Source organism: Lepidochelys kempii, chromosome 13 (assembly GCF_965140285.1).
Source record: "Lepidochelys kempii isolate rLepKem1 chromosome 13, rLepKem1.hap1, whole genome shotgun sequence".
In the NCBI taxonomy this organism is placed as follows: Eukaryota; Metazoa; Chordata; order Testudines; family Cheloniidae; genus Lepidochelys; species Lepidochelys kempii.
Window position 1 is genome coordinate 17,021,975 of NC_136392.1, and position 27,734 is coordinate 17,049,708.

The 27,734-nt window shown below is 43.6% G+C and overlaps 1 protein-coding gene and 1 long non-coding RNA gene across 4 annotated transcripts in view; one reads left to right on the forward strand and one right to left on the reverse strand.

The window, feature by feature from the left end:
* The window catches only part of SLC9A8 (solute carrier family 9 member A8), a 52,563-nt gene extending 52,293 nt beyond the window's left edge, over positions 1-270 (reverse strand). Inside the window, exon 1 of one of the 3 annotated variants that reach the window (XM_073309455.2) lies at positions 67-261. In XM_073309455.2, the coding sequence (XP_073165556.1) occupies positions 67-80 (14 nt within the window). In that variant the 5' untranslated portion in view covers positions 81-261. Of the gene's footprint in view, positions 1-66 lie in introns of all 3 variants that reach the window. The other 2 variants (XM_073309457.2, XM_073309456.2) reach the window with 2 other exon arrangements.
* Positions 1-27,239, forward strand: LOC140897124 (uncharacterized). The gene is made up of 4 exons (XR_012154684.1): positions 1-264; positions 18,530-18,734; positions 19,880-19,997; positions 26,564-27,239. It is a non-coding gene; the product is annotated as an uncharacterized LOC140897124 (long non-coding RNA).
* Positions 27,240-27,734: the final 495 nt, after the last annotated feature.

Sequence of the window (27,734 nt, forward strand, 5' to 3'; positions counted from 1 at the left end):
GGTCCCCCACCCCCGCCCTGCAAACTCTCACTTCGTCCCGCTGCGCCCTAAAGAGAATCAACTCACTCCACTTCCGCCATCGTGCCGCTCGCCCCGGCCCGGCCCGGGCCGCCCCGCCCCTTCCTCTGGAGGCCTCCACAGCGCTCAGGGCCGGGAGCGGCTGCGCAGGCCGCCTCCTGCTTCCGGGTTCTGCCGGCGGCGGCGCTCTAGGCAACCCCGTGGTGAGAGAGAGGGCGGGGCGAGGGGACATGCGTAGGCGATGAGGTGAGCTTTAACGGAGGCGGAAAAGGTACAGGAACAGCTCACGTCACCCGGGGGTGGTGTCACGTGACGAGTGGGAACTGGCCGTCCCAGCGCGGTGTGTCCTCACGCGGTTGCCATGGCATCGCGCTGTGTCATCGCGTCGCTAGTGTCACCCCCCTCCCCTCCTCCCCCCCCCCCCCGCCCGGGAATCCCGAGCTTTCACAACAGCCCCTGCGGTGACTGTTATTGCCCCCCAGTGCGTGGCGCGCGCCGCGGTTTCGAGCTATGCTCCACAGCCGCCGAGGGGGGGAGGGGGACGGACCTGACTGTTGCCGGCACTCAGTGCCAGAGGCGAGCAGCAGCAGGGGTTTGTTACTGGGTGTGCGTTACTTAATAATTACAACGGGGTGGAGAAGCAGAAAAGTTTGTTTGCAGCTGCAAACAAGGTACAGGGAGAATAGAATTTTAAATTTTGCACACTAGGGCAGGTCATTATGTACATTTTTATATTTTTTAATGCTACTGCACTATATATTAGCTAATTAAAACTTTATATAAATACTTTGGTTTTTTTATATGGGTTATAATAATATTTATTTTTTGCAATTTTTAACAAGCATTTTTAGCAACTTAAACAACTAGCACATTTTGTTTGGCCTTGTAGCTGGTTTTTTTTGTTATTTTTAACTTGGCGTTAGCAAACTTTATACTATAAGGCATTATTTATAACTGCAACATTGTTTTAAGAGCGAAAGAGCTTACTCAAACCAGCCAGGCCTGAATTCTATTAAGGGGGGTTGAGAAGAAGCCCTTAGGCCTTCAGCAGGGAGACCTCCTCGACCCTTATGGCCTTCCATCCCCTCAACTTAACTAGTGGCCATTCCCTGGGGTCTCCAACGTCACCCTTATACATGGGAGTCGAGCTCGTGGTGTAACCGCACAGCTGGGGCTGTAAGACCGCATTCAGTCTCTTCAGCCTCACCCTACAATTGCAAGTGCTGGCAAGCAGCGCCGCGTCAGCTGACGGTGTGATGGTGCAGCTGGGCCAGCGTGCTGTGCCCTCACACCGCATCTACAGGTAGTGCTGCTGCCTAAAAAGACATTTCTGCCTTGGCAGGTCGTCTTATGCTGTGACCCGATTCAACGATTCCGAAATGCCATGTGGCTAGAAGCGTGGCCATGTCTCATTTTTGACTGATCATGGTGACATTTTGATGTAGTGATTGGTTCGGAAGCACCACTGAAATTATCTCGATGTTATCTGGGCTTGACAAAGCCCTGGCTGGGATGATTTAGTTGGGGTTGCCCCTGCTTTGAGCAGGGGGTTGGACTAGATGACCTCCTGAGGTCTCTTCCAACCCTCATCTTCTATGATTCGGTCACTGATGTGTGATAATCCATTGTTTCAAAATGTCTTCATGTTGTGTCAGAATGGTTCTTTCATCCTGATGCTAAACCAAAATGCAATTGTCTCCAAATAGAATCATAGAATATCAGGGTTGGAAGGGACCCCAGAAGGTCATCTAGTCCAACCCCCTGCTCAAAGCAGGACCAATTCCCAGTTAAATCATCCCAGCCAGGGCTTTGTCAAGCCTGACCTTAAAAACCTCTAAGGAAGGAGATTCTACCACCAAATAGTATTGTATAAAACTACCCTCAAGCTGAATCAGAATGCTGTGTCTCAAAATCAGTGTCAAAACATACTTGGATGAAAATGTCTTTAACTCATAAAAATATCACCAAATTGTGCCCCAAGAAAGGGAAAGGACAACTGAATGGGAAGGGCATAAGCCTGGGACTTGGGAAATGCAGTTTCAGTTCTCTGCTCTCCCACACACTTCCTGTGTGACCTGGGTCATTTAGCTTCTCTGTGCCACAGTTCTACATCTGTAAAACAGAGATGATAGTGCTTTGGTGTTGTGAGGATAAATACATTAAAGATTGTAAGGAGGTGAGATACTACAGTGTAAGTACTAAAATAGATAGCCATGTTATTCCATTGTAAGGCTTTTTTTCAGCCCCTGCAAGGAATCTAGGAACCTGTCACTTTCCAATATGAGTGCCTCAAGAAAATGAGTGGATTTGTGCATACAGGCATATGTGCCTGCATATTTTGGGTGCATTTTTGGAGGCCCTTTTGAACTTGTAACACAAGTTTAATAATTGGGATTATTATTCATTATGCACATAGTAATGTGTTAGGGTTTTTGCAGACACTTACATACTCACTTTGTATATGTGTTTGTGAATGTTATGCTAACTTGCATCGAAATGTAGGTGTGTTTAAAAAAAAACGTTAAAACTGGAGGAGCTGCTATTCCTCCCTCCCCCATATTAGGACCATGCTTGCAATTTATAGAAGGGTCATGTTTGTGATATGTCAAGCTTCCTGTCTTTTTCTGGTCAGATAAACAGCCACAACTCTTCCTGTAGATTCAACTTTGGGTGGCTATGTGGTAATATACTTCTCTAAAGCTGACGGATACGATTAGTGGAAGAGTTAGAGACACCATAAGGGTTCATATGCTACCCACCCCAGAACCTTGTGCAGTAAGCATACCCAGAGAAAAGGGGACATGGGTAGGGCTGTTGTGTGCCCTGGTGATGTGCCTTAGCTGCTGGAATGGTCCTTGGGAGCCATGGGCAGCTGGCCCAGCATAAAGCATCTTTCAGTCATCCAGTGGCCCTAGGATTGGTGTGGAACAAAGGTATCTTATAGTCACTTGTGCCCCTTCCCCCTCCCTGCCACCTGAGCTGTGCCTGGCACAAAAGGACAGAGTCTTGGGCCTAACCATGGTAGTCTGAAGATTTAGCTGGAATTTACTTTTTTATGATGCTTTTTTAGGGTTATTATATTTCCTGACTGGTGTGATCTAGTCCAGTAGCTCTGAACCTTTCCAGACTACTATACCCCTTTCAGGAGTCTGATTTGTCTTGCATACCCCAAAGTTTTACCTCACTTAAAAACTACTTGCTTAAAATATCAGACATAAAAATACAAATGTGTCATAGCCACTATTACCGAAAAATTGCTTACTTTCTCATTTTTACCATATCATTATAAAATACATAAATTGGAATATAAATATTGTACTTACATTTCAGTCTATAGTATATAGAGCAGTATAAACAAGTCATTGTCGGTATGTAATGTTAGTTTGTACTGACATCGCTAGTGTTTTTTTATATAGCCTGTTGTAAAACTAGGCAAATATCTAGATGAGTTGCTGTACCCCCGCCCACTCGTAAGACCTCTGCATACTCCCAGGAGATACATGTACCCCTGGTTGAGAACCACTGATCTAGAAGCTCCACATTTATTTGTTGGCTTTGCTGAAGAGATGAGCCTTTAATAAAAAGGGGATTGTAATGTATCTAAAGTTCAAAGCCAGTAATAGAATGGTTTATAATATAGAAGGTCAGTTTAACTCTAGCTGCTTGACTCAGCTGGGGCAGAAGTGGGGAACGGATTGTGGGGCAGGGAACCAGAGGAAATGTATTGGTTCAAGAATTTGGGAAGGGGAATAAAGGGGAGGGAAGTTGGGGGACCTGGACTGAGAATAGAGAATCGGAGACACATAGAAGGGTGGCATGGAGCCATGCTCCCAGCCTTGGTATGGGTGGACTCTGAAGGAGGCGATGCATTGGAGGAGGGCAGGGTGTTGATGTGGAATGAAAAGAGGGTTACAATGTGGGCAGGGGACCCCAGGAGCATAGGAAAGAAGGGCAAGGAATGTGGACAAGGGAGATGGACCTGGAAGGGGGTACAAAGAACCAGGGGAGGCATATAGGTGTTTGTGTATGGGAACTGAGGAGACATAGATGGAGATAGGGAAATACAGAGAGTTTATAGTTTCCAGGGCAGAACTTGAGCAGTGTAAATTATTATAGCTCCGTTGAAATCAAGTCTCAGCCTTCAAATCTATAGCCTGCTAGCATAGTTATCTCAGGTGATTTCATTGGTACATCTCTCAGACAGCCAGGACCCAAACCATATAGGGTTACAAACTATATAATGCTCCATGACGATGGTGGGAACAATCCTCATTTCCTGTCCTTGATTCATAGACGGAACATACCACAGTGCTTGACATTTTGACCTAGAGACATCACTGAAGGAAACAAAAAACAAACTTACTGTCAGTGACACTCAGTAACTGAACCAAATACTAGGCTGGCATAATTGCACAGATGGGCTCTTCATGGTCTGAGAGCACTAGCACAACACAAACTGATCATTTTTTGCAGGAAGACTTTCTGCAGACTTTTCATTTGTGGTTTTTTGATGTGTGTCTAATGAGCATCTGCTGGCAAATGTGTGTTGAAATGTTTCTTTTAAAAGATCCCAGGAATTTCATAATTGTTTAAAATTCATCCAAAATGTTGTGGCTGTAGGTATCATTGTATATAATCTTATTTCTTAAATAATACAGAGTAGCCTAAATAAATAATTATGATTATAATTAAGAGCAGACACACATGAGTAACTGACTATATGTTACCCGTGTATGGGAAACTTGGGAGAAATAATTAATCTTTAGGTCTAGAGCAAATTCTCTTCTCAGTTATACAAGTGTAAATGTGTAGGTAACTAGCTGCAGTCAGTAGTTACTTTAGATTTACTCTTGAAGAAAGAAAGGATGGTCCAGTGGTTAGGGTAGCAGCCTTGGGCTTAGAAAACCTGGGGTCAAGTTCCTGCTGTGCCACAAACTTCCTAGGTCACCTTGGCCAAATCACTTGGTCTTTCATGGCTCAATTCTCCATCTGTAGAATGGAGAAAATAGTACTTCTCTACCTCACAGGGTGTTGTGTAGATAAATACATTAAAGATTGTGGTAATTGGGGGCTATAGAAGAACCTGAGATACACTTACATCAGTGAAACTAATAACTGAAGTTGGGCCTTTTTATTTAATATGTTTATAAGATGTTCTTTACCATGGTATCTTGGCTCTGCAATGGGAAAAAATAAGTGAAAGGAATTACTTTCTTTGAGTGAAGATAAGACAGGGATCAAATTTTTAGCTGACCTCAAGTCAGCTTCTGATTTTGGGTGCCCACTTTTGCACATGCAGGACAATGGCTGGCTGTTGGAGCTGCATGTGAAAAATGGGATGCAGGCCCACTTCGCAGGCAAAATCAGTTGTGTGTTCTAAAGAGGATAAGTAATATCAGAACCTAAATGCACCTAAGATGGTCCACGTCCCTTGCTTGCATGTTTGTGAGTTTATAGAAGGATTATACCAGCAGTGCTCTAGCATCCGTCCTGTTGATATAACGCCTTCATCTCAGAGGTGCTCAGTGCCCCAGGATGTGTTCAACATTTCTCAGGATCAGGCTCACAGCAGCTCCTCAAATGCTGTCAGATCCATGGCAGACATAGTGGATGCCAATAAACTGTTGTGAAATTACCTATTTGTCAGAAGATCATCTGCTTGCGGTCCCTTATTTTATTTCCCCTCTACACTTCAGAATGGAGTTGAGGAGAGAGAACTCATTGTACACTGAGTGGACTGATGATGAATGACCTTTGCTGTCAAACTCAGGATATGTATTAATTATAGAGAGGAAGGCTAAGCATGCCCCTGAAAGGGAGAGGAAGAGACAGCCATGTAAAATACTTGCTTTAGGGCAGATGGGGAGGATTCTCTCGGGCTGACTGATAAAATACTGAAAATTATTTCAACCCCTTCACATAACAGATTTGTTTTAGATCTTCTTAATATGTCTTAATCTTAATAAAATATATTTGGAAAGATCTGAGTGTGAGCCATCAGCAGATAGCACCTCTCCTGCCCCCTTTTTATTAGTTACTTGGAAATTTTTAGGTACCTTGGAATCCAGTGGTGTATTTGCTTTTCATTTAATATTTGTATATTTTAAAGTGATAAATCCTGAGTTTATACAGGACAGTTGTAGATGTAAATAAATCACACCTTATGGGTTGTGGGCAGTGCTGGGCAGAGTCAACACTTTGACTGTTATCAGTCATAAAAAAATAAAGAAACTGACACAGACCCAGCCCAAAAGGGAGGGGACATTGTTCAGGGATACTGTCATATCACTCCCTTGCTGGCAGGCTCAGCAGAATGACTAAGGACAGTGGGCCATGCAGCGTGAACTTCCCTCTGACCATGGTCAGGGTTGAGGCACGTTAATTAAAAAGGGGATAGTATAGGGAAGAGTTTATTGGTAGTTGGCTGATGGAATGCTGCATAATCCATGTCTTCAGCAGCCTTTTCCCATCTTCAGTTGGAGTGCAGGTCTGATTGACCCACTGAGGGATTTCACAGGCTCATTTCCTCAGTCTCCATTGTAAATACCAACTATTAATAATAATAAAGTATATACTTATAATGCAGTAGAACCTAGGAGCCCCACTCAATGGTGAAAGCTCCATTGTGCCAGATACTCTACAGCCAGTGTATAGAACCCAGGTTTTCTGCCTCCCAGGCCAGCGCCGCATCCACTGGACCACACTGCCTCTGCTAGTTGAGCATTGTTACTAATGGATAAAATGGGGTTAGGTCACTTATGTCACGGTGACACAGCAAGTCAGTGGCAGAGCTAGGAATAAGAACCTCAGTGTGTTGACTCTTGCTCTAACTACTAAACCACACACTCTCTCCCAATTCCTTTTTTATTAGAGGACTTTTTTCCCCAAGGGCACATCTCTGAAGCTTTCACCAGTAGAATGTCCTGCTTCTTAGGCATACAAATCACTTCTAATACGCTACACACAGGTCCTATTTTACGTTTAGAGACATCACTTCCCAACACTGTGTGGCCTTTCTTGCCCTAAATAAAGGTCTAGAATAGGGTTCTTGCTTTCTGGAGCTGAGATAGAGGGAAACATGCAGATTTAAGGGACACACAGATTGAAATCCAGAGTGATAAAGGCTTAGCACTAGCAATAGGCAGAGGCCATTCATGACAATCTGCCATCCTAGGCAAAATTTCAGTATGCTACCCCCTCCAGCTCTCTAGAACAGAGATTTGCAGAGGTTGGACTTACCAGGGGCTCGGGATGGGGAGGAGGGGTGCAGTGAGCCTTCTGATGGTTCAGTGCTTGTGGTAGGGATGCAAGGGGGGAGGGGGGGTCAAGTTGCAGCACCACTTACTCAGGGTTGGTCAAGCTCCCCCTCTGTCATGACAGTGGGCAACCAGGCAAAAACTGAGTGAGTGGCATTCTGACCTGGCAAATGGGGTTGCAGCACCACTCAGGTTTGGCCCAGCTGCCCTAGTCACCCTATGCAGAATCTGCCACCCTAGCTAGCTGCATAGTTTGCCTATAGGTAGAGCAGCCCTGATCATAGGTCACAGTTGATTTAATGAAACAAATAAACATGATGAATTAAAATGAATAGAAACTATGTAGCTAGGCATTCCAAAGCTGAGATATTGTGTAGAGGGGATACATTCATGGGGGACTTTTAAGAAAGAGGAAGGGTTGAGGTTATCCAGTTATAGGACTATTTCCTTGGCCAGATGAGGGGATCCTCCTTGAATTCCTTTCTTCTGAGGGAGAAGTGGTGTCAACTAGTCTCATTTGTTTTCACCTCTGTAGTGTAAAAAATGAGCCCTCAGTTGGGATCTTCCAGCAACCACTCCTTTTTTTTTTGCCAAAGCCTGAGTTCCTGCCTCAGGGCCTGATTCTGATCTCACCCCTCATCTCTGAAGTAACTAGTTAGGAGTCAATGGAATTCTGTCTATGGGAAGCTAGTGTAAGTGACTGCAGAATCAGGCCCTGGGTCTTTACTGAGGCAGCCTTCCATTGACTTCAATGGGAGTTTGTCAGAGAAAGGACTGAGCAAAATCCGAGTCAGTCTCAGGATTTGGCTTGGTGTTAGAAGTTTCATTCCCCTCTGCTTCACAGGATTACTATTAGTTTTAAGTTACTGCAAACCTAAGAAATCTGCAGTGTCACCAAGACATAGACTTAAATGTGTTTGGTCAGCTTAAAATGTCCTTGTAAACTTGATAGTTTAAGCACAGATCATGTACTATAAAAGTAACATTCAGAGTTTATTCCTGTAATTGCACATTGGAAAGGAAAATCTAGTTTGCATTGTAACAAGGCACTGTATTTAGTGAACTCTAGCCTTTAGCAACATTCAGCAGCTGTGAAGAACAAATTAATTATACTTAAGACTATAAAAATCCATGCACCTTGGTATGCAAGCTGTGGTGCTAATGCTCTTCCTTTTGAATTGTTACTGAACCAATGGCTCACCATGACCTTTGGAGGTGACCACTTATAGATTCATAGATGTTAAGACCAGAAGGGACCATTATATTAGGGTTATCATATTTCAGCAAGGGACACTGCTGGAGGGAAGAGAAGCTGGAGAGGAGGTACATTTGGGCAGTGATGGAGGGGTGTGTGTACTGGGAGAGGGCATTTAGGGGATGCTGGAGGGATGTGTGTACTGGTAGGCGGTATTTGGGGGGTACTGGAGGGGTGTGTGTGTGTACTGGTAGGCGGTATTTGGGGGGTGCTGGAGGGGTGTGTGTGTACTGGTAGGCGGTATTTGGGGGGTGCTGGAGGGGTGTGTGTGTACTGGTAGGCGGTATTTGGGGGGTGCTGGAGGGGTGAGTGTACTGAAAGGGGGTATTTAGGCGGTGCTGGAGGGGATACCTGTGGCATCACACTTGAGGTGGGGGACAGTGTCTCAGACCCTGTCACGGTGGTAGGGCAGCTGGCGCAGGCCCAGGACACAGCGCCAACCCACTAGTTAATGCCTCCCTGTGGGCTTCTCCCCCTCCCCAGGGTGGGGAGCCAGGGCCTGGCTTTGTCGCCCCTCCAGGCCAGACTCTGAGGCCCCGCAGTGGGGCAGACAGCCTGGCCAAGAGGCATTTGGCAGCTCCGCTTACCTGGTGGGCTGGGCGGGGTTGGCACGGGTGCAATCCGGCAGCTGTGGATGCAGGATCAATCAGGGCATGAAGATGGCTCTTTCTGAGCTGCAATGTCTGGAGCAGAAAAATTCCAAACATTTCCATTCTTTTCAAATACCTGCTCAGATGGAGGGAGGAGGAGGACGAAAAAAATAAAATAAAATCATGTTTGGCAAAACCCAGATGTTTGATAACTACATTATATCATCTAGTCTGACCTCTGGTATGTCATGTTAACTTTCATCCAGTTATCTTTTTATTGAGCTTAATACCTTGGATCCAGGGGTGAAAGTAACTTAAGGGACTTATCGGTCCACAGGGTGGCTGGGGTCCTGAGCAAGGTGGAGGGCTCAACCAGAAGGGGCAGGCAGAAGGGGCGAGGCTTTGGCCAGACTCCCCCAGCCAGCCCTTCACCATGGCCCGGCAGCGATTTAAAGGTCCCAGGGCTCCTTGCCACCAACCCAGCAGTATGCTGGGGCTCTGGCAGCGATTTACAGGGCTGGAGCCCTGGGCCCTTTAAATCACCTCCGGAGCCCCATGGTAACAGTAGGGGCAGCCAGGAGCCCTGGGGCTCTGGCGGCGATTTAAAGAGCCGGGGCTCCGGCTGCTGCCGGGAGCCGCAGGCCCTTTTAAATTGTCAGGCCCCGGGGAACCTGCCCCTTTTGGCCCCCCTCATCAGTGGCCCTGCCGGTACATACTGGCTTACTTTCACTTCCGCTTGGATCGGACTAAAATATAATTTGTGATTGGTTAAAGCATATCTTCCAAAAAGGCATTCTGTCTTAATCTGAAAACGTCAAGAGATGTAGAATCCACCACTTCCCTTGGTAGTTTGTGCCAGTGGTTAATCATCATCACTGTTAACAATGTGTGCATAAATTTAATTTGAATTTGTCTGGCTTCAGCTTCCAGCTGTTGGTTCTTGCTGTGCCTTGTGTCCATTCAAGATCACATGGCACTTGTGATAACTGTCAGAATGTTAGGTATGGTGTCTTGACCAAATTCCAATATGGATGATCACACTCTGCCTCTCTAAAACTCCCAATGAGTTTTTAATTGGCAAATGATATTCCACATATCCTGTCCCATCTTTTGTACTATTGCTGTGTGTTCTTCTGAGTACAGGGTGTCAAATACAATGGTGACAAGAGCAACATAATGGATAAGATGGGTAGGTGGATAGATAGGCTAAACATCCACAACCCCTATTGACTTCATTTGGAATTGAGGGTACTTAGCCTCTCACAGGAAGTGCTTTACATCTTGCAAGTTCCTGAAGAGCTGACTGTATTTCAGTAACAAATCAGTTTTAAGGTGCCTTGAGCTCCTTGCACAGGAAGATGTTATATAAATGTAAGATCATTATCATACCAGATTAGACCACATGGTAGGTTCATGTGGTCCAGACTCCTGTCTCTATCAATACCTGATGCTTCTAAGCATTAGGTTTTCTGTTTTTGTAAAACTTAGCAATTTGGCAGGGAGATTCTTAGTGTTTCAATAAAAAGTATTAGGCCAGAATACAGTGGCCGGTGCTGTATAAATATCCAAGACAACTGGAAAGATATGCTGGCCTTGGGCCAGCGATGAGCTGCCAAAAGCTAAAGAACGGGTTCCTTCACTCGCTCTGGGTCTTCGGCAGCACGTCCTTCACTTGCTCTGGGTCTTCAGCGGCACTGAAGGACCTGCCGCTGAAGACCCGGAACGAGTGAAGGACACACCGCCGAAGCGCTGCCAGGTGAGTAAAAATTGCCTAAAGTTAACCAGTTAACCATGTGCTTAAGTGTTTTCTTGTTACAGCATTCGAAAGCTTTCTAGTTGCCTCACAGCACACTGTCTGGTTCCTTGTATTCTTTAACAACCGGTTCTAAACCGGCTTCAAAATTTAACAATCGGTTCGTGCGAACCGGCTCCAGTTCACCACTGCCTTGGGCCACATATAAAAGTTCTATTAAAGGAAAAGGGAGTTGTTTGCATGGATCAGACAACACAGAACTAAAAATCTCCTTGTAGTAAAATCTGCATACTAATAAACATGGGGAGTATATTCAACAATAAACATCAAGAAAGATGGGATCTATGTAGTAGCTTGATTGTAAAGTATTGCAATGAACTGAAATGTGAGAGTGTATATGCTCTCTCTCTCTCTCTCTGCTGGAAAGAATCAGAACTGATTAGCTGTGTGTCACAGGTCCTATATTGATATACTAACTAATAAAGTTTCTCGGACTCAAGTGCGTGAATCCTATGTTTTTGAAATAAGAGGACCTGGGTTCTATTTCCATTGCTATAAAATTCAGAATGGTGGTTATGAAGCCCTAAGTCGCTAATGGTTTGTTACAATATCATATATATTGTTTATGGCTTGGTAGTCTGAGTAAGTATTTTATTTGTTACATGTAACCCTACATCCAAACTGAATGGGTCTGGTTTTAGTTATGTTTCATGCTGGGAAATTTCTGGTGGTTAATTTTTCTGATGGATATGTGAAGCTGACTAATCCATTAGAACAATCTTAGTCTGCCTGAGCATGCAGCCTTGGATGGAGTTACACATTTTATGTTCTAGAAAATGTATGCAAATAGCTTTTTGAAAACATTCTCATCACCACCACATTAAAAGCAATTAACTTCCCTCATAGTGACACTTCCATGCAAAAAATATTACACAGTATGTCAGCAAAACCGAGTGCAGCCAAGTAAATCATTAGCGACAATAACTCTGGGTTTTGAACCGTAGTTCTCCAGATGAGGTAAAAATCATTTCAAATACAAGCAACCGTAGCAGCTGTGTTCAGAGCAGGGCAAAGACCTCTCTAGCTTAACATCACCTTTTCCACTCTGTTATGCTTTCTCCTGCAAAGATTTTGGAATTTGATATTTATAGAACAGCAAAAAAAAAAAAAAAAAAACCCTCCTCCGCCCCTGCTAATATGAACAATACTGAGCAAAGGAGGAAAATAAGCAGGATTCACTTGTAATAAACTAAATATAGAAAGAGGAGGTAAAATCTCCCTTTTGGAAAAAAGTAAAAATGCAAATGGTACTTAATGCTGGGAATAGATAGGAATTAAAGGTAGAAGAGAGAACCAAAAAATTACCCTTAGGGCTTTTCTACGCCAGAAATGCTGTCGGGCAGGAGTGGCCAACCTGTGTCTCCGGAGCCACATGCGGCTCTTCAGAAGTTAATATGCGGCTCCTTGTATAGGCACCGACTCCGGGGCTGGAGCTACAGGCCCCACTTTTCAATGCACCGAGGGATGCTCACTGCTCTGCCCCAGGCCCTGCCCCCACTCCACCCCTTCCTGTGCCCTCCCCTGAGGCTGCCAAGCCCTTACTCCTCCTTCTCCCCACCCCACCCCCCAGAGCCTCCTTCATGCCCGGAAACAGCTGATTGGGAGGTGTGGAGAGGGCTGCTGGTGGGTGGGAGGCACTGGGAGCAGGGTTGGGGGAGCTGATGGGGGTGCTGCTGACATATTACTGTGGCTCTTTGGCTATGCACATTGGTAAATTCTGGCTCCTTCTCAGCACTGCAGCTGTGCCCCAGTGGTACTTCAGTGTAGATACTACCTACATCGATGGGAGGGGTTCTCCCATCAGCATAGGTAATACACCTTCCTGAGACACAGTGGCTAGGTTGACGGAATTCTTCCACTGACTTAGTGCTGTCTACAGCAGGAGTTAGGTCGGCTTAAGTATGTCATTCAGGGGTATGGATTTTTCACCTAGATTTTAGTGTAGACCAGACTTTAGGTTTGCAGTAGTCCACATTGGGGATAATCAGCACTCTTAATTGCTAATTCATCAAAGCAAAGCATTTAAATCCCACTAAAGTCAATGGGTATGTTTACACAGCCCACAGCAGCGATGCTTGGCTTGTGTCAGCATCAGATTATAGCTGTGTGTAGACAGTGCTATGCTTCCACTAAAGCCCCAATTCAACAAAGCTCTTAAACCCATGTTTAGGACCCATTGTGTATATCTTCACAGTCCATGGCAGTGAGCCTCCTAGCCCAGGTCAAAAGACTCTGGCTTGTGGGGCTCACGCTAATGCTCTAAAAATAGCTGTGTAGACAACACTTTGAAGTTGTGTCCCCAGGCTGGAGCTTCAATTCTCAACTTAAGAGCATAAGAACGGCCATACTGGGTCAGTCCAATGTTCCATCTAGCCCAGTATCCTGTCTTTTAACAGTGGCTGGTGCCAGATGCTTCAGAAGTAACGAACAGGCCAAGACAATCATTGAGTGATCCATCCCCTGTTGTCCAGTCCAAGCATCTGGCAGTCAGAGGATTAGAATGCCCAGAACATGGGGTTGCATCCCTGACCATCTTAGCTAATAGCCACTGATGAAACTATTCTCCATGAACTTATCTAAATTATTTTTTGAACGCAATTATACTTTTGGTCTTTACAACATCCTCTGGCAATGAGTTAAACGGGATGACTGTGCATTGTATGAAGACATACTTCCTTTTGTTTCAGAGTAGCAGCCGTGTTAGTCTGTATTCGCAAAAAGAAAAGGAGTACTTGTGGCACCTTAGAGACTAACAAATTTATTTGAGCATAAGCTTTCGTGAGCTACAGCTCACTTCATCGGATTTGTTAGTCTCTAAGGTGCCACAAGTACTCCTTTTCCTTTTGTTTGTTTTCAACCTGCTGTCTTTTAATTTCATTGGTGAGCCCTGGTTTGTGTGTCATGTGAAGGGGTAAATAACACTTCCTTATTCACTTTCTCTCCACCATTCATGATTTTATAGACATCTATCATATCCCCCTTAGTCATATATTTTCCAAGCAGAACAGTCCTAGTTTTTTTAATCTCTCCTCATACAGAATTAGTTCTATACCCCTAATCATTTTGTTGCTCTTCTGTGTACCTTTTCCAATTCTAATATCTTTTTTGAGACAGGGCAACCGGAACTGCACAAAGTATTGAAGGTTTGGGCATACCATGGCTTTAAATAGTTGCATTATGATATTTACTGTCGTATTATCTATCCCTTTCCTTTTGGTTCTAACATTCATAGAATATCAGGGTTGGAACGGACCTCAGGAGGTCATCTAGTCCAACCCCCTGCTCAAAAGCAGGACCAATCCCCAACTAAATCATCCCAGCCAGGGCTTTGTCAAGCTGGGCCTTAAAAACTTCTAAGGAAGGAGATTCCACCACCTCCCTAGGCAACGCATTCCAGTGTTTCACCACCCTCCTAGTGAAAAAGTTTTTCCTAATATCCACCTAAACCTCCCCCACTGCAACTTGAGACCGTTGCTCCTTGTTCTATCATCTGCTACCACTGAGAACAGTCTAGATCCATCCTCTTTGGAACCCCCTTTCAGGTAGTTGAAAGCAGCAATCAAATCCCCCCTCATTCTTCTCTTCTGCAGACTAAACAATCCCAGTTCCCTCAGCCTCTTCTCATAAGTCATGTGTTCCAGACCCCTAATCATTTTTGTTGCCCTCCGTTGGACGTTTTCCAATTTTTCCACATCCTTCTTGTAATGTGGGACCCAAAACTGGACACAGTACTCCAGATGAGGCCTCACCAATGGCGAATAGAGGGGAACGATCACGTCCTTCGATCTGCTGGCAATGCTCCTACTTATACAGCCAAAAATGCCGTTGGCCTTCTTGGCAACAAGGCCACACTGTTGACTCATATCCAGCTTCTCATCCACCGTAACTCCTAGGTCCTTTTCTGCAGAACTGCTACCTAGCCATTCGGTCCCTAGTCTGCAGCAGTGCATGGGATTCTTCCCTCCTAATGAAGGACATAAATCCACACCGTGTAGAGGTCAAGAACAGGAGTTTATTACTTACAGCGCTGATGGTGTGTCACCTCGCTTATTAGGCTCAGAGACACTGTCAATCAATTGATTACAATGGAATACATGGATTTTCCATGGGCAGGGGAAAGTGAAGGGGTAGGCAGTCCCACATCCCTGGATTGGTTTAGCTGCAACGCATGATAGCACAGTAGCCAATGGTCAAAAGGTTACGTAATGTCTCCGCCCATGATCTCAAGTTAACAAATTAACATTTAGCATTTAATTAGTACTTTAATAAAATGTATTAGTATAAAATATGTTGAATTCTGATTTGGGCTCCATAGGAATGATGTAGCTCCTTTGATTGTCCAACAGATAGTCACCCAGTTTTGTGTTCTTATGAGAGGTTCTGGTGACCTTAGTGAGAGAGTGTAAGAGACCCTGTCAGCTATAGACTATCGTTCCTTTCTTTTGCATGTTAGCACCATCTCCTTCCCCGTGCTTAAAGATGCAGGAACTCACCTACAGTCCAGTGTGGGAGGAAGGCAGCTGCCAAATGTGGGAGACTTACCAGCAGAGATGGGCTCAGGCTCAAACCAAACTCCAGATCATACTCCAAAATTTTAATGGTTCCCTATATTGCACCAGTTTTCCACAGGTGTAACTACATTGACTTCAGGGTTAACTGAGCATCCCAAATCCAAACCCACCAGATTAGAGTTTTGCAGCTAAATCCATCTCTGTAGGTCAACATCAGAATGCCTGGAAAATGAAATATCTAATGCATATTTATTAACCCCCCAAGTATAAAAAAAAGTGGGGGTTCATCTGAATAATTTGAAATCTTCTCTGCCCAAAGTGCTTTTGAAAGTCTTAGTTACTTAATTGAACTACTTAATTAAATTAATTGTGATCTGTTAAGAGCTGATATTGTGCTTCTTGTACAAGACATGTTAAGAAAATATCCCAGGACAGTGTTACACCCAAATATGCAAATGTATTTGTATATCTAACTTGTAAACACAAATGACCAACTAGCAATGACCAACTTCTTGTATGAAGTGTTCATTAGAAATAATTAATTTGGCAGATTTAGACCTTCTTAATGGTTTGTTTGTTATTTAATTAATAGAGTTTAGGAACCATGTTTGAGCCTGTTGGCTTTTTGCTAACTATTCATACTGAGTATTCAGAGTTTACTGTTCGAGCTAGGTGACTGGCCTGCAAAGTTACATGATATGGTTTCTGCCTTCTGACTGGGTGACCCCAGGTGAACAGAGAATACTCTTGATTATTAACAGCTACCTGTATTCACACAAATAACACCCCCCGCCCCCCGCTATAAGTGTTTATGCAGACACAACACAGCTGCGTAAGGTTAGTAGAACAGCAGACAAAAAATGGTCTGATTGTAGCTGGATCAAACTGATCTCTGGATTTAGTGAGCATACTAATAAATATTTCTGCCTATTGTTCTCAAACTCTGGTTCTGTGTAGAACACAGTCCTCTGTGCTAATATGGTTAATGCTGTAAGCAACAGCTTATCAGATGCAGTTAAGCTCTTTATTTTTTGTACTTGATTCTTGAAATCTATTATGCACATTCTTCTGCTTAAAGCCTGACAAGGTGGTTGCTGTATAAATGACACCTATATATTTGGAAGACTTCAGATTTCTTATGACAAATTCATTTAATCCTTTTAATATTCTGGCCCATTTGGGGAGTTAATTAACAGGATGAATGTAAAAAGAAAAGGAGTACTTATGGCACCTTAGAAACTAACCAATTTATTTGAGCATGAGCTTTCGTGAGCTACAGCTCACTTCATCGGATGAACGTGGACTCAATTTTTCTATTTCATGTGTATCCAAACAGGAACTTTCTTTTATTATAAGAGTGCCCACTAGCACTGCTGTATTTTAAGGTTTTTTTTGTTGTTTTTTTTTTACCAGTTCTGTGATAGAAACCTCATATTTCAGCATTTGTTGCTAGCCCATAAAAAACACTCAAGATTTAAAACTTGATGTGAAAAAATAATAATAATCCAAGTCTTTGTTTTCAAGTCACAGGAGAGCAAAAGCAATGAGTTGCCGAGTTCAGGTGTTTCTTTTATGCCACTATTACTCAAAAATGATTTTGTCATTTAAGCTGATATGGCAGAGTCCTGTCATTTATAATGCACGAGTCCCTGGGGCTATTTTTTGCAGGAGGGGAAAGTGGCAGAGTTTATTTTGTCTAGAAGGGTGGGTCATTACCTGGCCCAAATCCTGCTTGATTTATTTGCATAAATAAATGTGTGCTATTGGGCCTAATCCTGCTCTGTTTGAAACCCATAGGGTTGGGTTATAATTGTGTACTACAATTCATAGCAAATGCAGTACTAGCCCATACAGAGATAGCATGGCCTGTTGGAGTGAGCCCAGCACTGAGAACAAGAAACACCTGCTCTCTAATCCCAGTGCTGACAGTGACCCCCTCTGTGGCTACGGGCAAGTCACTTAACATCTCTGTGCCTCATGAAGAAAAGGAGTACCTGTGGCACCTTAGAGACTAGCCACAAATATTTCCCCCACTAGCCTGTATTTAACGCCTTGCTTCAGAGGTGAATGATCTCACAGGGACAAGACATGAGTGTCCACAGAGTCTAGTTATTTGCCTTTCCAATTAAATAAAACCACTTTCCTATAATCATAGCCAAGGAAGGAAATGTCTATACTTTGCTCCTGAGAAGTAGGAGTATATTAATAGAATAAATCAGAGTTCAACTGTGGACGGGAGTGAAAAACTTATTGAAATATAGGAATTACCATATCAGATCAGAGCAGTGGTACATTTAGTCTAAACCTCTCTCTATCACTAGCCAAAACCAGGTGCTTCAGAGAAAGATGTTAAGAGCCTCTTAATAGACAGCTATAGAAGTTAGTGTGTAATCTGTGCCATGAAGGATTTATATCCCATATTTTTTTAAAAAAATCTTATCTAATGTAACAGTGAATATTCTCATTATCCATACAAATGTCTAATCTTCTTTTAAATCCTACGAAGCTCTTTGAAACTAAGAGCTCCACAAATTAACTTATTCCCCCGGAATAGCCTCTTGGTCATATATTATGAGAAGGTAAATAGGAGTGCCTGATTTATTAGGTCTATTCAATTCATTATATTGTTTACCTCTATCGTGTCCCCTCTTATTCATCTCCTCTTTAAACTAAAGAGTTCCAATCTTTTCATGTCTCTGACAGTTTCTATTGCCTATCTTTGGACCATTTCTATTTTTTGCTATATATGTGCATATATATTTAGCTAGGTTGACAGGAATGGAGCATTCTAGGTAAGGGCATATAATTGATTTATATAATGGCATTTTAATATTGACACGATTATTTTTCAATCACATTTTTTATACACTCCAACACTTTGCTAGTTTTGACTTCCGCTGCTTACCAAGCAGAGGTTTCCATTAAGCTAGTCATACTTACAGGGTATGGTGAAATCCTGAAATTACCAGTAAATGGGAGTTTTGCCATTGAGTTCAATGGCGCCAGAATTTCACCTCTGGTCTTATTCCAAGTTGTTAATTTAAAATCCAACAGCAATCTGAGTTGTCCAAATTTTTTCCTTCCAGTGTACATTGACTTACATGATTCAACACTGAGGGATTGTCTACACTTACCTCCGGAGCGATCGATCCAGCGGGGGGTCAATTTATCACGTCTAGTGAAGATGTGATAAATCAACTGCCGAGTGCTCGCCTGTCAACTCTGGTATGCCACTGGAGCGAGAGGCACAGGCAGAGTCGCTGGAGGAGCATCAGCTGTCGACCTACTGCAGTAAGTGGATCTAAGTATGTGGACTTCAGCTAGGTTATTCATGGAGCTGAAGTTGCATAACTTAAGTCAATCCCCCCCACCCCCACCAGTGTAGACCACGCCTGAGTGTTATCTACCACTGTGTTGCCTAGTCACCTAGCTGTGTGAGGTCCCTCTGAAGTTCCTCACAATCTTTCATAGGCTTCACTATCCTAAGGAATTTTGTGTCACTTGTAGTTTTTTGCCACCTTACTGTTCACCCCCTGTAAAGGTTCAGATTTACCCAGCAGCACCTCCTGCTGGTAGTCATTGGGAATTAACTTGCCCAGCCACTGGAGCGTCCTCTGCAGGCCGGTGATCCACCTGACCGCCAGCCCCCATGTCCCTCTCAGGACCCAGAGCTCCTTTCCCTGGGGTGCCACCCCCCCCCCAGCAGTACCCCCAAACTCTCAGGTTCTGGGTCTCCCCACCCAGGGGAGACCCCACCCTCTAACCCCACCTTACCTCAGTCTGGGCTACTGCCAGTCCCCACTTAGCCCCTTATATCAGGGGCTGACTGCAGTGTATACGCCACTCATCACAGACAAGGGGGTTTTGGACCTGCTGCCTCTGCATACCCATGGGCTGTCCCCCTGCACCTATTCAGCCTACAGCCTGAGGCTTTCCAGGCTGGAGCTCTCAGCTCCTCTGGCCCTTCCCCAGCCCTGCTCCAATCTAGGTGTCCTGCTCAGTACCTTACAGCCAGGCCCTTCTCCCTCACAGCCTCTTATATGGGCTAGCTGGGCCTGACTGAACTGGCCACAGCTGCAGCTGCTCCCTTAATCAGCCTGGACTTTTCCCCACAGCCCCAGCTCTCTCCCAGGGCTGGAGTGGGTAATCACCCCGCTACACCCCCTTTCAGAGATCATTAATAAATATATTAAACAATACTACTCCTAGTACAGAACCATCTAGCACTCCACTGTTAAGCTTTTGCCATGTTGAAAATTGACCATTTTTCCTAATCTTTCTTTTTCTATTAGCCAATTTCAAATCCATGACAGTACATTACTTCTCATGCCATGACCACTTCGTTATTTAATAGCTTCTTGTGAGGGACTTTGTCAAATGCTTTTTGAAAATCCAAATAAACTATAACCACTGGATTTCCTTTATCCACTATCTAGGAGAGCCTGGAGTGTTTTCCCTTGGAAAATGTTTGAAAATACCTGCCATCTGGTACAATCTGATGCAGTCCACAGACAAGAAATTTTGCTCCTCTGAGGCATTTTTATGAGCTTCAGGGTAAGTCATCTCTTGAAGGGATAAATTAGCAGTATCCAGAGAGGGGCTAACACCATCAGAGACAGGCAGTACTGATATGTTTTCACAGCAAAAAAAACCCCTGCCTCAGTGAGTCTTAGAGTCCAGGTCTGCAGATGCCAAAAAATAGCCGTGTAGACATTCGAGCTCAGGCTCTGAAGCCCAAGAAGGTAGGTGGATTTCAGAGCCCAAGCTCCAGCCCAAGCCTGAATGTCTACACAGCTCTTTTAGTGCCATAGTTTGAGCCCAAGTCTGTAGACTCGCTGCCACAGGTTTTTTGTTTTCGTTTTTATTTTGTTTTTTGCTGTGTAGACATAATCAGAGAAAGCACCTCAACCTTTTGAAAAGGTCAGCAACAAACTCTTAATATTTTGACCTATCATTCCACAGCTAATTACTTCAAGGTGAAAATGTGTCTCTTTCAAAACATTTTGACTAGTATTGTCGTCTGGGGGGGGGTGGAATGTGACACCCGTGGCAACTCAGAAAAAGCCAGCTCTCCGACACTCCTTGGGAAGTACATGGTATAAGAGTCATCAATTAACCAATGCCCATTTCTGCCAGACCTGAAGAAGAGTTCTGCATAGCTTGAAAGCTTGTCTCTTTCACCTACACAAGTTGGTACAGTAAAAGATATTACCTCACCCACCTTGTCTCTCTTCTGTTGATGTCAGTCCTGATCTTTCAAAGGCACCTTAAATTTATACATGTGACTAATCCCATTGACTTCAGTGGGATGGCTCACATTCCTGAAATTAAGCACGTGCATAAATTCCATCAGGATCAGGGCCTTAATAGTCTCGGTAGAAAGCTTAGCAGGTGGAGTAGTCAGAAAACAGGTCTGAACCAGTTCCTCCTGCAAAGAGAACATTTCAACTCTGATGTTCTTGCTGTTGAATTATTAAAACATCTTAATAAATACTTACGTGCTTCCAGTGTCTTAACTATTACTCCAGACACAACAACATTAAATAAATTAGCAGTACACCTAAGTGCTAGTCCATACCCAGCCTTTAGTCTCATGCTACCTAGGTGTGATCTTAGTATGAAATTAAGCACACACCCTGTTGTGTCTTTTATAAAACTTGTAAAGTTAGATTCATGGCTGCATCAATAATTATTTTTCAATGGTCCTGCATGAAGAGCCATATGCTATATATTTATGCTGTGCACTGTGTGTATATGTGGCTGTGTTGGTTTAAAATGTATACATTGCTACCACACACATATCCTTATGGGCCAATCCTGCTGCTTCTGAAGCCAATTATAATACTTTCACTGACTTTAAATGGAGCATGATCAGACCTATATGTTGCAAAACTGAGTATTTGAAAAATGGGAAAAAATCATTAAGTTTTTTTAACTGAGGTTGCAAAATAAAGTGATCAGCTGTAACTCTCAGTCACTCCCTGCATGGCACAGCTATTATCACCTACCATATCTCTTAAATACAATATTTGAGAGCGAACATAGGACGAACTGCAGGGAAAATGAAAGTGCAAACTAACTAGTACTGAATAACAAAGGGTCTGATGCTGAGAGATACTGACCAACACCAGCCTTACAGGGGAGGTAAGCTCTCTACACGCACAGGATTGGACCACTAGTTAGTCTCCTCTTTGACACCTGAATTGAAAGTGCCAGGCTCTACAAAGATACTGGTAAAACTCATAAAATGATAGCTGGACTTTTAATGTCCTGGCACCATTCTGTAATTTGTAGAAGCTGGCAGAACAAATATCATCCCCCTAATCTGGGTACCAGTTCCATGCTAGGGGTCTGTAGAAACAGTCAGAGGCAGACTTTGATAAATTTCCAGCTGATCAGAGATTGGACTGTCATTTAATGAGTACTTCCAAAAAGTGCTGTTAATTTTTTTACAGGGGCGAAGGAGTGCTCTGAGAATTCTACCTTTTTTCTTCTATTTCTTTATGGCCACACTATACTATCCTTACTCATGTTTGGTAGCATCTTACTTTGCAAATAGTCCCAACTGACTTTTATAAAACTTCACATGGTGTCAGATTCTCCTCAATGTCCTTGTCTTTATTAGGAAAAAAAGGTGTGTTCTTAACTTAATGTTGCTTACTTGAGGTAACTTACTTGAGGTCAAATTCTAGTGAAGCTAAAGCAGTTTGTAGTTTTCACATGAGTTAGCAGAGTTACTGTATCGCAATTTGGCTTTCAAATTTTTAGCCCCAAATTCTAAGAATTACCCATGAAAAAATATGCTTGCACAATTGCATGACTAATCTGCATTGGCAGTTGTTGCAGTTGTGTGCATATAGTGATGGTTACTGTGCAGGTAAACATCCAGTGAGAAATCTAAACTGTCATTTGCCTGCATTTAGCACAACAGAGTAAAAAACTGCAGAAGTCCCATGTTTGGTCACGCTCACACTTTTTCATGAGCAATTGTGTAGGTGCAGTTCTGAAAATTGTGCCCCTAACTCTTGTCTATGTTGTCTACAAACTTTATTTTTGTTCCTTATCTTTTCTATCCCTGTACATGCAGTCTACAGCCTCAATTATACACCCTTCAGATCTGGACTGTAACAAGTCAATATATTTATATGCAGTTTGTGGAACTGACTGACAAAGTCAAAAGGCAAATTTGTTATCCCTTTCATTGCATTGTCTTTTATTCATAAATGATTGCACTTTCTTACACATTTTACGGGAGGCAACATGTGGGAATATTGTGCCGAGTTCACCTCTGTATAGTTCTATGCTGCTAGCTGCTTCCTCATGCTCCAAAATGTCAATCTGTTCTGGATTTGCACTCTACATTCACCACTTTATCATTAAACCTGTGTGTTTACTGACACAATAGAGTACATTAAGGGCTGTTTGTTCAGGGCTGTTACCACCAAACTAGCTGGTACCCCATCCACTGTGGGCTAGGTGCACACAATCAGACAAGTTTCAGAGTGGTAGCCGTGTTAGTCTGTATCAGCAAAAACAACGAAAAGTCCTTGTGGCATGTTGTTTTTACAATCAAACAAGGCCATTAAGCAGGGATGCTATTTATTTTGATAAGGACAGACAGCATCTGTTTTGGCAGGCAGCGATCCAATTGAAAAAAGACATCAGGACTTCCTGCAGAAGATGAGGCTACCCAGGGCTACCTGCAGAATCTGCACCTACCTGGCAGACATAAGATTGCTAAGCTGGCCTGGAACAGACACAGGTGCAAGATGAGAGACAAGCGTAGCAGCTCCCCGTAAAGTAGGGTTTCTCAAACTTCATTGCACCATGACTTCCTTCGGACAGCAAAAATTACTATATGACCCCAGAAGGGGGACCGAAGCTTGAGCCCACCTGAGCCCCACTGCCCTGGGTGGGTGGGGCGGAAGCTGAAGCCCTCGTGATTCGGATTCAGCCCAGGCGGTGGGGCTCGGGCTTCATGCCCGGGCCCCATCAAGTCTAAGCCAGCCTTGACAACCCCATTAAAATGGGGTCACAACCCACTTTGGGGTCCCAACCCACAGTTGGAGAACCACTGCAGAGGTATCTGAGGAAGAGAAAAGAAACAAAGGGCCCTTCTCCTTGGACCCTGAAGTCCTAGCCTTTCCCCATTTCCTCCAGCATTCACCACCTCTGAGATGTCAGCTCTTTCTAGCTGACAATTCTCCAAGCTCTGCTAAATAGCAGGAAATGTCCTACTATTGCCCCAAAAGATGCAGAGCTGAAGAAGGGGAAATCACAGTGCAAGAGGAATTGAGTGGGAGCAGCAGAGCGTAGGAGAGGGAGGCAGGGCTGCCAGCAGGATGTCTTGCTCACTGGACATTAAAATTCGTATCCTCTCTGCTTCACCTAGGTGAAACTCCCTCATCTCTCTGCCTTCCTCCTTCTCCATTCCTCCAAACCCCTTTTCTGTCCCCCTCTCTGCACTTGCTCTTCACCTTTCCTTCTCATTTCCGTATCACCAGAACACTCCTGCTTTCTGCCTTCCCCTTTCCATCCATCAAGCAACAAAATAAAAGGAATAGATTAAGGGCACTGTGTACCTTGTAATGTGCTTCTCCCCCTCTTCATGGAGTGCTGCCCCCTCTCCTTAGAGTATTTTGAGTGTGCTGCTGGTGGCTGTCCTTCATAAGCACTTGCTGTACAGCCTTGCACCACTGCTCCTCCTATTATGTGCAGTGTAAGAGCAGAGAAAGACAGAGCAAAGTGGAGGAACAGCAGCACTGCAGGACAGGCCTATATCACTGATGGGGTCTTAGCAGCACTGAGTCATAAACATTGAGAGGGGCAAGAGACATAATTACAATCAGTAAATACTTTCAATTTATATTATACCTTCCAACCAAGTTTCTCAAAGGAATGGTAAAGATTATTATTGTCAATTTACAGATTAGTTTGTGACTCATAGGGTTATTCTTAGTGTGGAAGTCTCCAGACTAAATATAATTATTTTTATTTATTTTTTATTTATTTGTATTCCTGTCACCCCAGGAACTCCACCTGAGATCAGGACTGAATAAAGGCTTGCCTACACTTAAACGTTTTGCTATTCTTACAATACCGATATAGTTAAAGTGCCAGATTCCACCCCCTCGTGTGGATGCAGTTATGTGGTATGAAAGTGCTTATACTAGTATAGTTTACTCTGGCTCAGGAAGGCCATCTCTGCACTAGAAACAAATGACCGGTATAGGAATACCAGGGTACTGTATTGACAAAGCATTCCTGCCTACAGCTGCAAAACTGCATGTAGTAAATCTACCCCTCATGAGCAAAACAAGCTATACCAGGCATAAAAGCACAGCTTTGCTGATGTAACTACATCTACATTAGGGGCTTCTGCCAGCACAGCTATGTCAGTCAGAGATCACACCTCTTCATACCCCAGAACAACACTGCTATGCCAGCAGAAGTCTGTAGTGTAGGCATAGCCTAAATGAGAAAAGCTATACCAATATAAGGCACTTTTATACTGGTATAAATATATTTACACTAGGGCTTTTACCAGCATCGCTATCCTGGCAAAAAAATTACACCCTTACCCAACGTAGTGGTTCTGGTAAAACTTTTTAAGTGTAGACAAGCCCTGAGAGATTGTCACTGCCCCAAAGAGGTTACAGTCTAATTAGACAGTGTGTAACATACAAGCCGGGTAATCAGGGTGACAGTTTGCAAACATCATGTTTGTGTCATCATGTTTTTGTTGGTTGGCTTCATTCTTTTTTGAATTATTTGGATGGAGTTTTGTTGGGGGGAGGTAGGATTAGCTAACCACACAGGCAAAGGGCAGGAGAAGGGACATTGAAGAAGGCCTAAAGAAATGGAGGGCAGGGTTGACTGAATAGACTGGGAAGTGAATAGACTGGAAAGGCTAGGGCAAGAGGGAGCTCAAGGAAATAGCCAATCAGCAAAAAGGAAAGAATGTCCAGAGTGAAATCTGTAATAAGCAGCTGGGCTTTGGTGACAACATCAGTGTCTGACCAACCCTACTACAGCTGTTGTTTCTTCTCCTACTGGCTGTTTCTTTCCCAATTAAACATATATGCAGGCTAGAAAATTGGTGGCAACAGTGTATCACTTTTGACCTTTCCCCAGGCTCATCTGGACCTGGCAAGAAAGTAAGGAAATACAGTAACAGGAAAGAGGTCCCAGATTTGTTCTCAGGCTGTGGCACATGATTCACCTGGTTGGCAGGGCTCACTCTGTTCTGCTCCAGGAATTAGACAAAGGATGTCTTGAAAGTGCTGACTAGATGAGAGTTTATATAGTTTTTTTTCTAAGCTCAGCTGGAGTGAATTGTCTAATACCTTGCTGTTTCAGACTTTTAAATTGGGGTGGGATTTGGGCTTCTGGGTTGATATTTTTTTTTAGGGAATTTAGTGCTTGATTGATAGCCCTGGTGACTAAAGGCCCCTGTTGATCCTCACAACAAGTGTAGCATGGGCAGTAGTAATGCCAGCTTCCTTACACTGACTTACCCATGACTTACTTCTGTTTTGATTAGAAACTTCCATTTTTCTATGAAATTATTTTTACCTTATCCTCCCACACTCCCTTGCCTGTTTGTCTTTTTCATCCACCTATCACATCCTGTCTGACACCTAGATTGTTAGCATTCTGGGACAGGGACTGTTTTCTCTGGTATTTGTCTGTACAGCACCTAGCATAAGGGGACCCTGATCCTTGAGTGGGCTTCCTAGGAGCTGCTGTCATACAAACTAAATAAATAATAACTTTATTACCGTGCCTGCTCAAGACAACAATGGCATGCAATCTGCTGTGACCACTGCCTCCGTTCTTGGTTTAGCTCCTGTGCAGCTCCACTATGGCTGTAATATAGGCACTATGGGCTAGATAACGCATTAATAAGAGCACCAATGCTTCATGTACTATGGAACTCCTTCCATTGCTACCAGTAGAGAACCTCCATTGGTGCTACTACAGTGAAAGGAGAACCTTAATAAACAGCCTAACAGACACCACCTGATGAACGCATCCAGCACATTTTTCAAGAAGACTCACATCAACTGCCTGTCTATTTTATGTTTGTTATGGGTACCCTAATCTGTTCCCTTTTTCAGATGTGCTGTTGGCCTGTTAACCCAGCCTTGCAGAAAAACATCTCCACACAAACTAAAGATAAGACTTGTCCCTTCCATTCACTCTCTGAGCTGAGAATACTGCTCCCCTCATCCCCATTTTTCTCAATGAAGTATGAATTGCACAGAGCACACACACGTAAACTAATCAAGGAATCCATTTGCAACCTGAACAGTTTTATGATTTAGGTCCAATCCACTCTGCAACTTAGTGTATATCTGTGTTGTAACCTAGTCCCCTAGCCCAGCTTTATGTAGTGTAGAAGGGGTCTTTTCTCTTTTTCTCATGTAGTGCCCTTTCCCCCCACCCCCAAATCTGGATGCTCCCTGGATGCCATGAAGTGCTTGTTTACATGGGGATTTATAATAGTTATTCCTGATTAGTGTGGATGCTTTTATATGGTGACATGCCACCAAGCACCCTTGCTTTCAGACCCTGCACACTATTGTAATAATATTTGACAGAATATGCCTTGTGAGGTATCATTTGAAAACTAACTCACTGATCATTAATGTTCTTTTGTGATGTATATACATTATGTGTATTAAGAATTATGAATATATGCTGGAATTTTGACTAAAGTATGGTATGTCAGTGGACAAGGGGTATCAGAGGGTTAGCCATGTTAGTCTGTATCCACAAAAACAATGAGGAGTCTGGTGGCACCTCAAAGACTAACAGATTTATTTGGGCATAAGCTTTCGTGGGTAAAAACCACTTCTTCAGATGCATGGAGTGAAAATTACAAATACAAGCATAAATATACTGGCACATGAAGAGAAGGAAGTTACCTTACAAGTGGAGAACCAGTGATGACAAGCCCAATTCAATCAGGGTGGATGTGATCCACTCCCAATAATTGATGAGGAGGTGTCAATACCAAGGGAAGAATTCCACCTGGATTTCAACAATTTCTACCCCACCATCAACCTCAGCCTGGACCAGTCCACACAAGAGATCCACTTCCTGGACACTACAGTGCAAATAAGTGATGGTCACATAAACACCACCCTATACCGGAAACCTACGGACTGCTATTCTTACCTACATGCCTCCAGCTTCCATCCAGGACACATCACACAATCTATCGTCTACAGCCAAATTCTAAGATACAACCATATTTGCTCCAATCCCTCAGACAGAGACAAACAC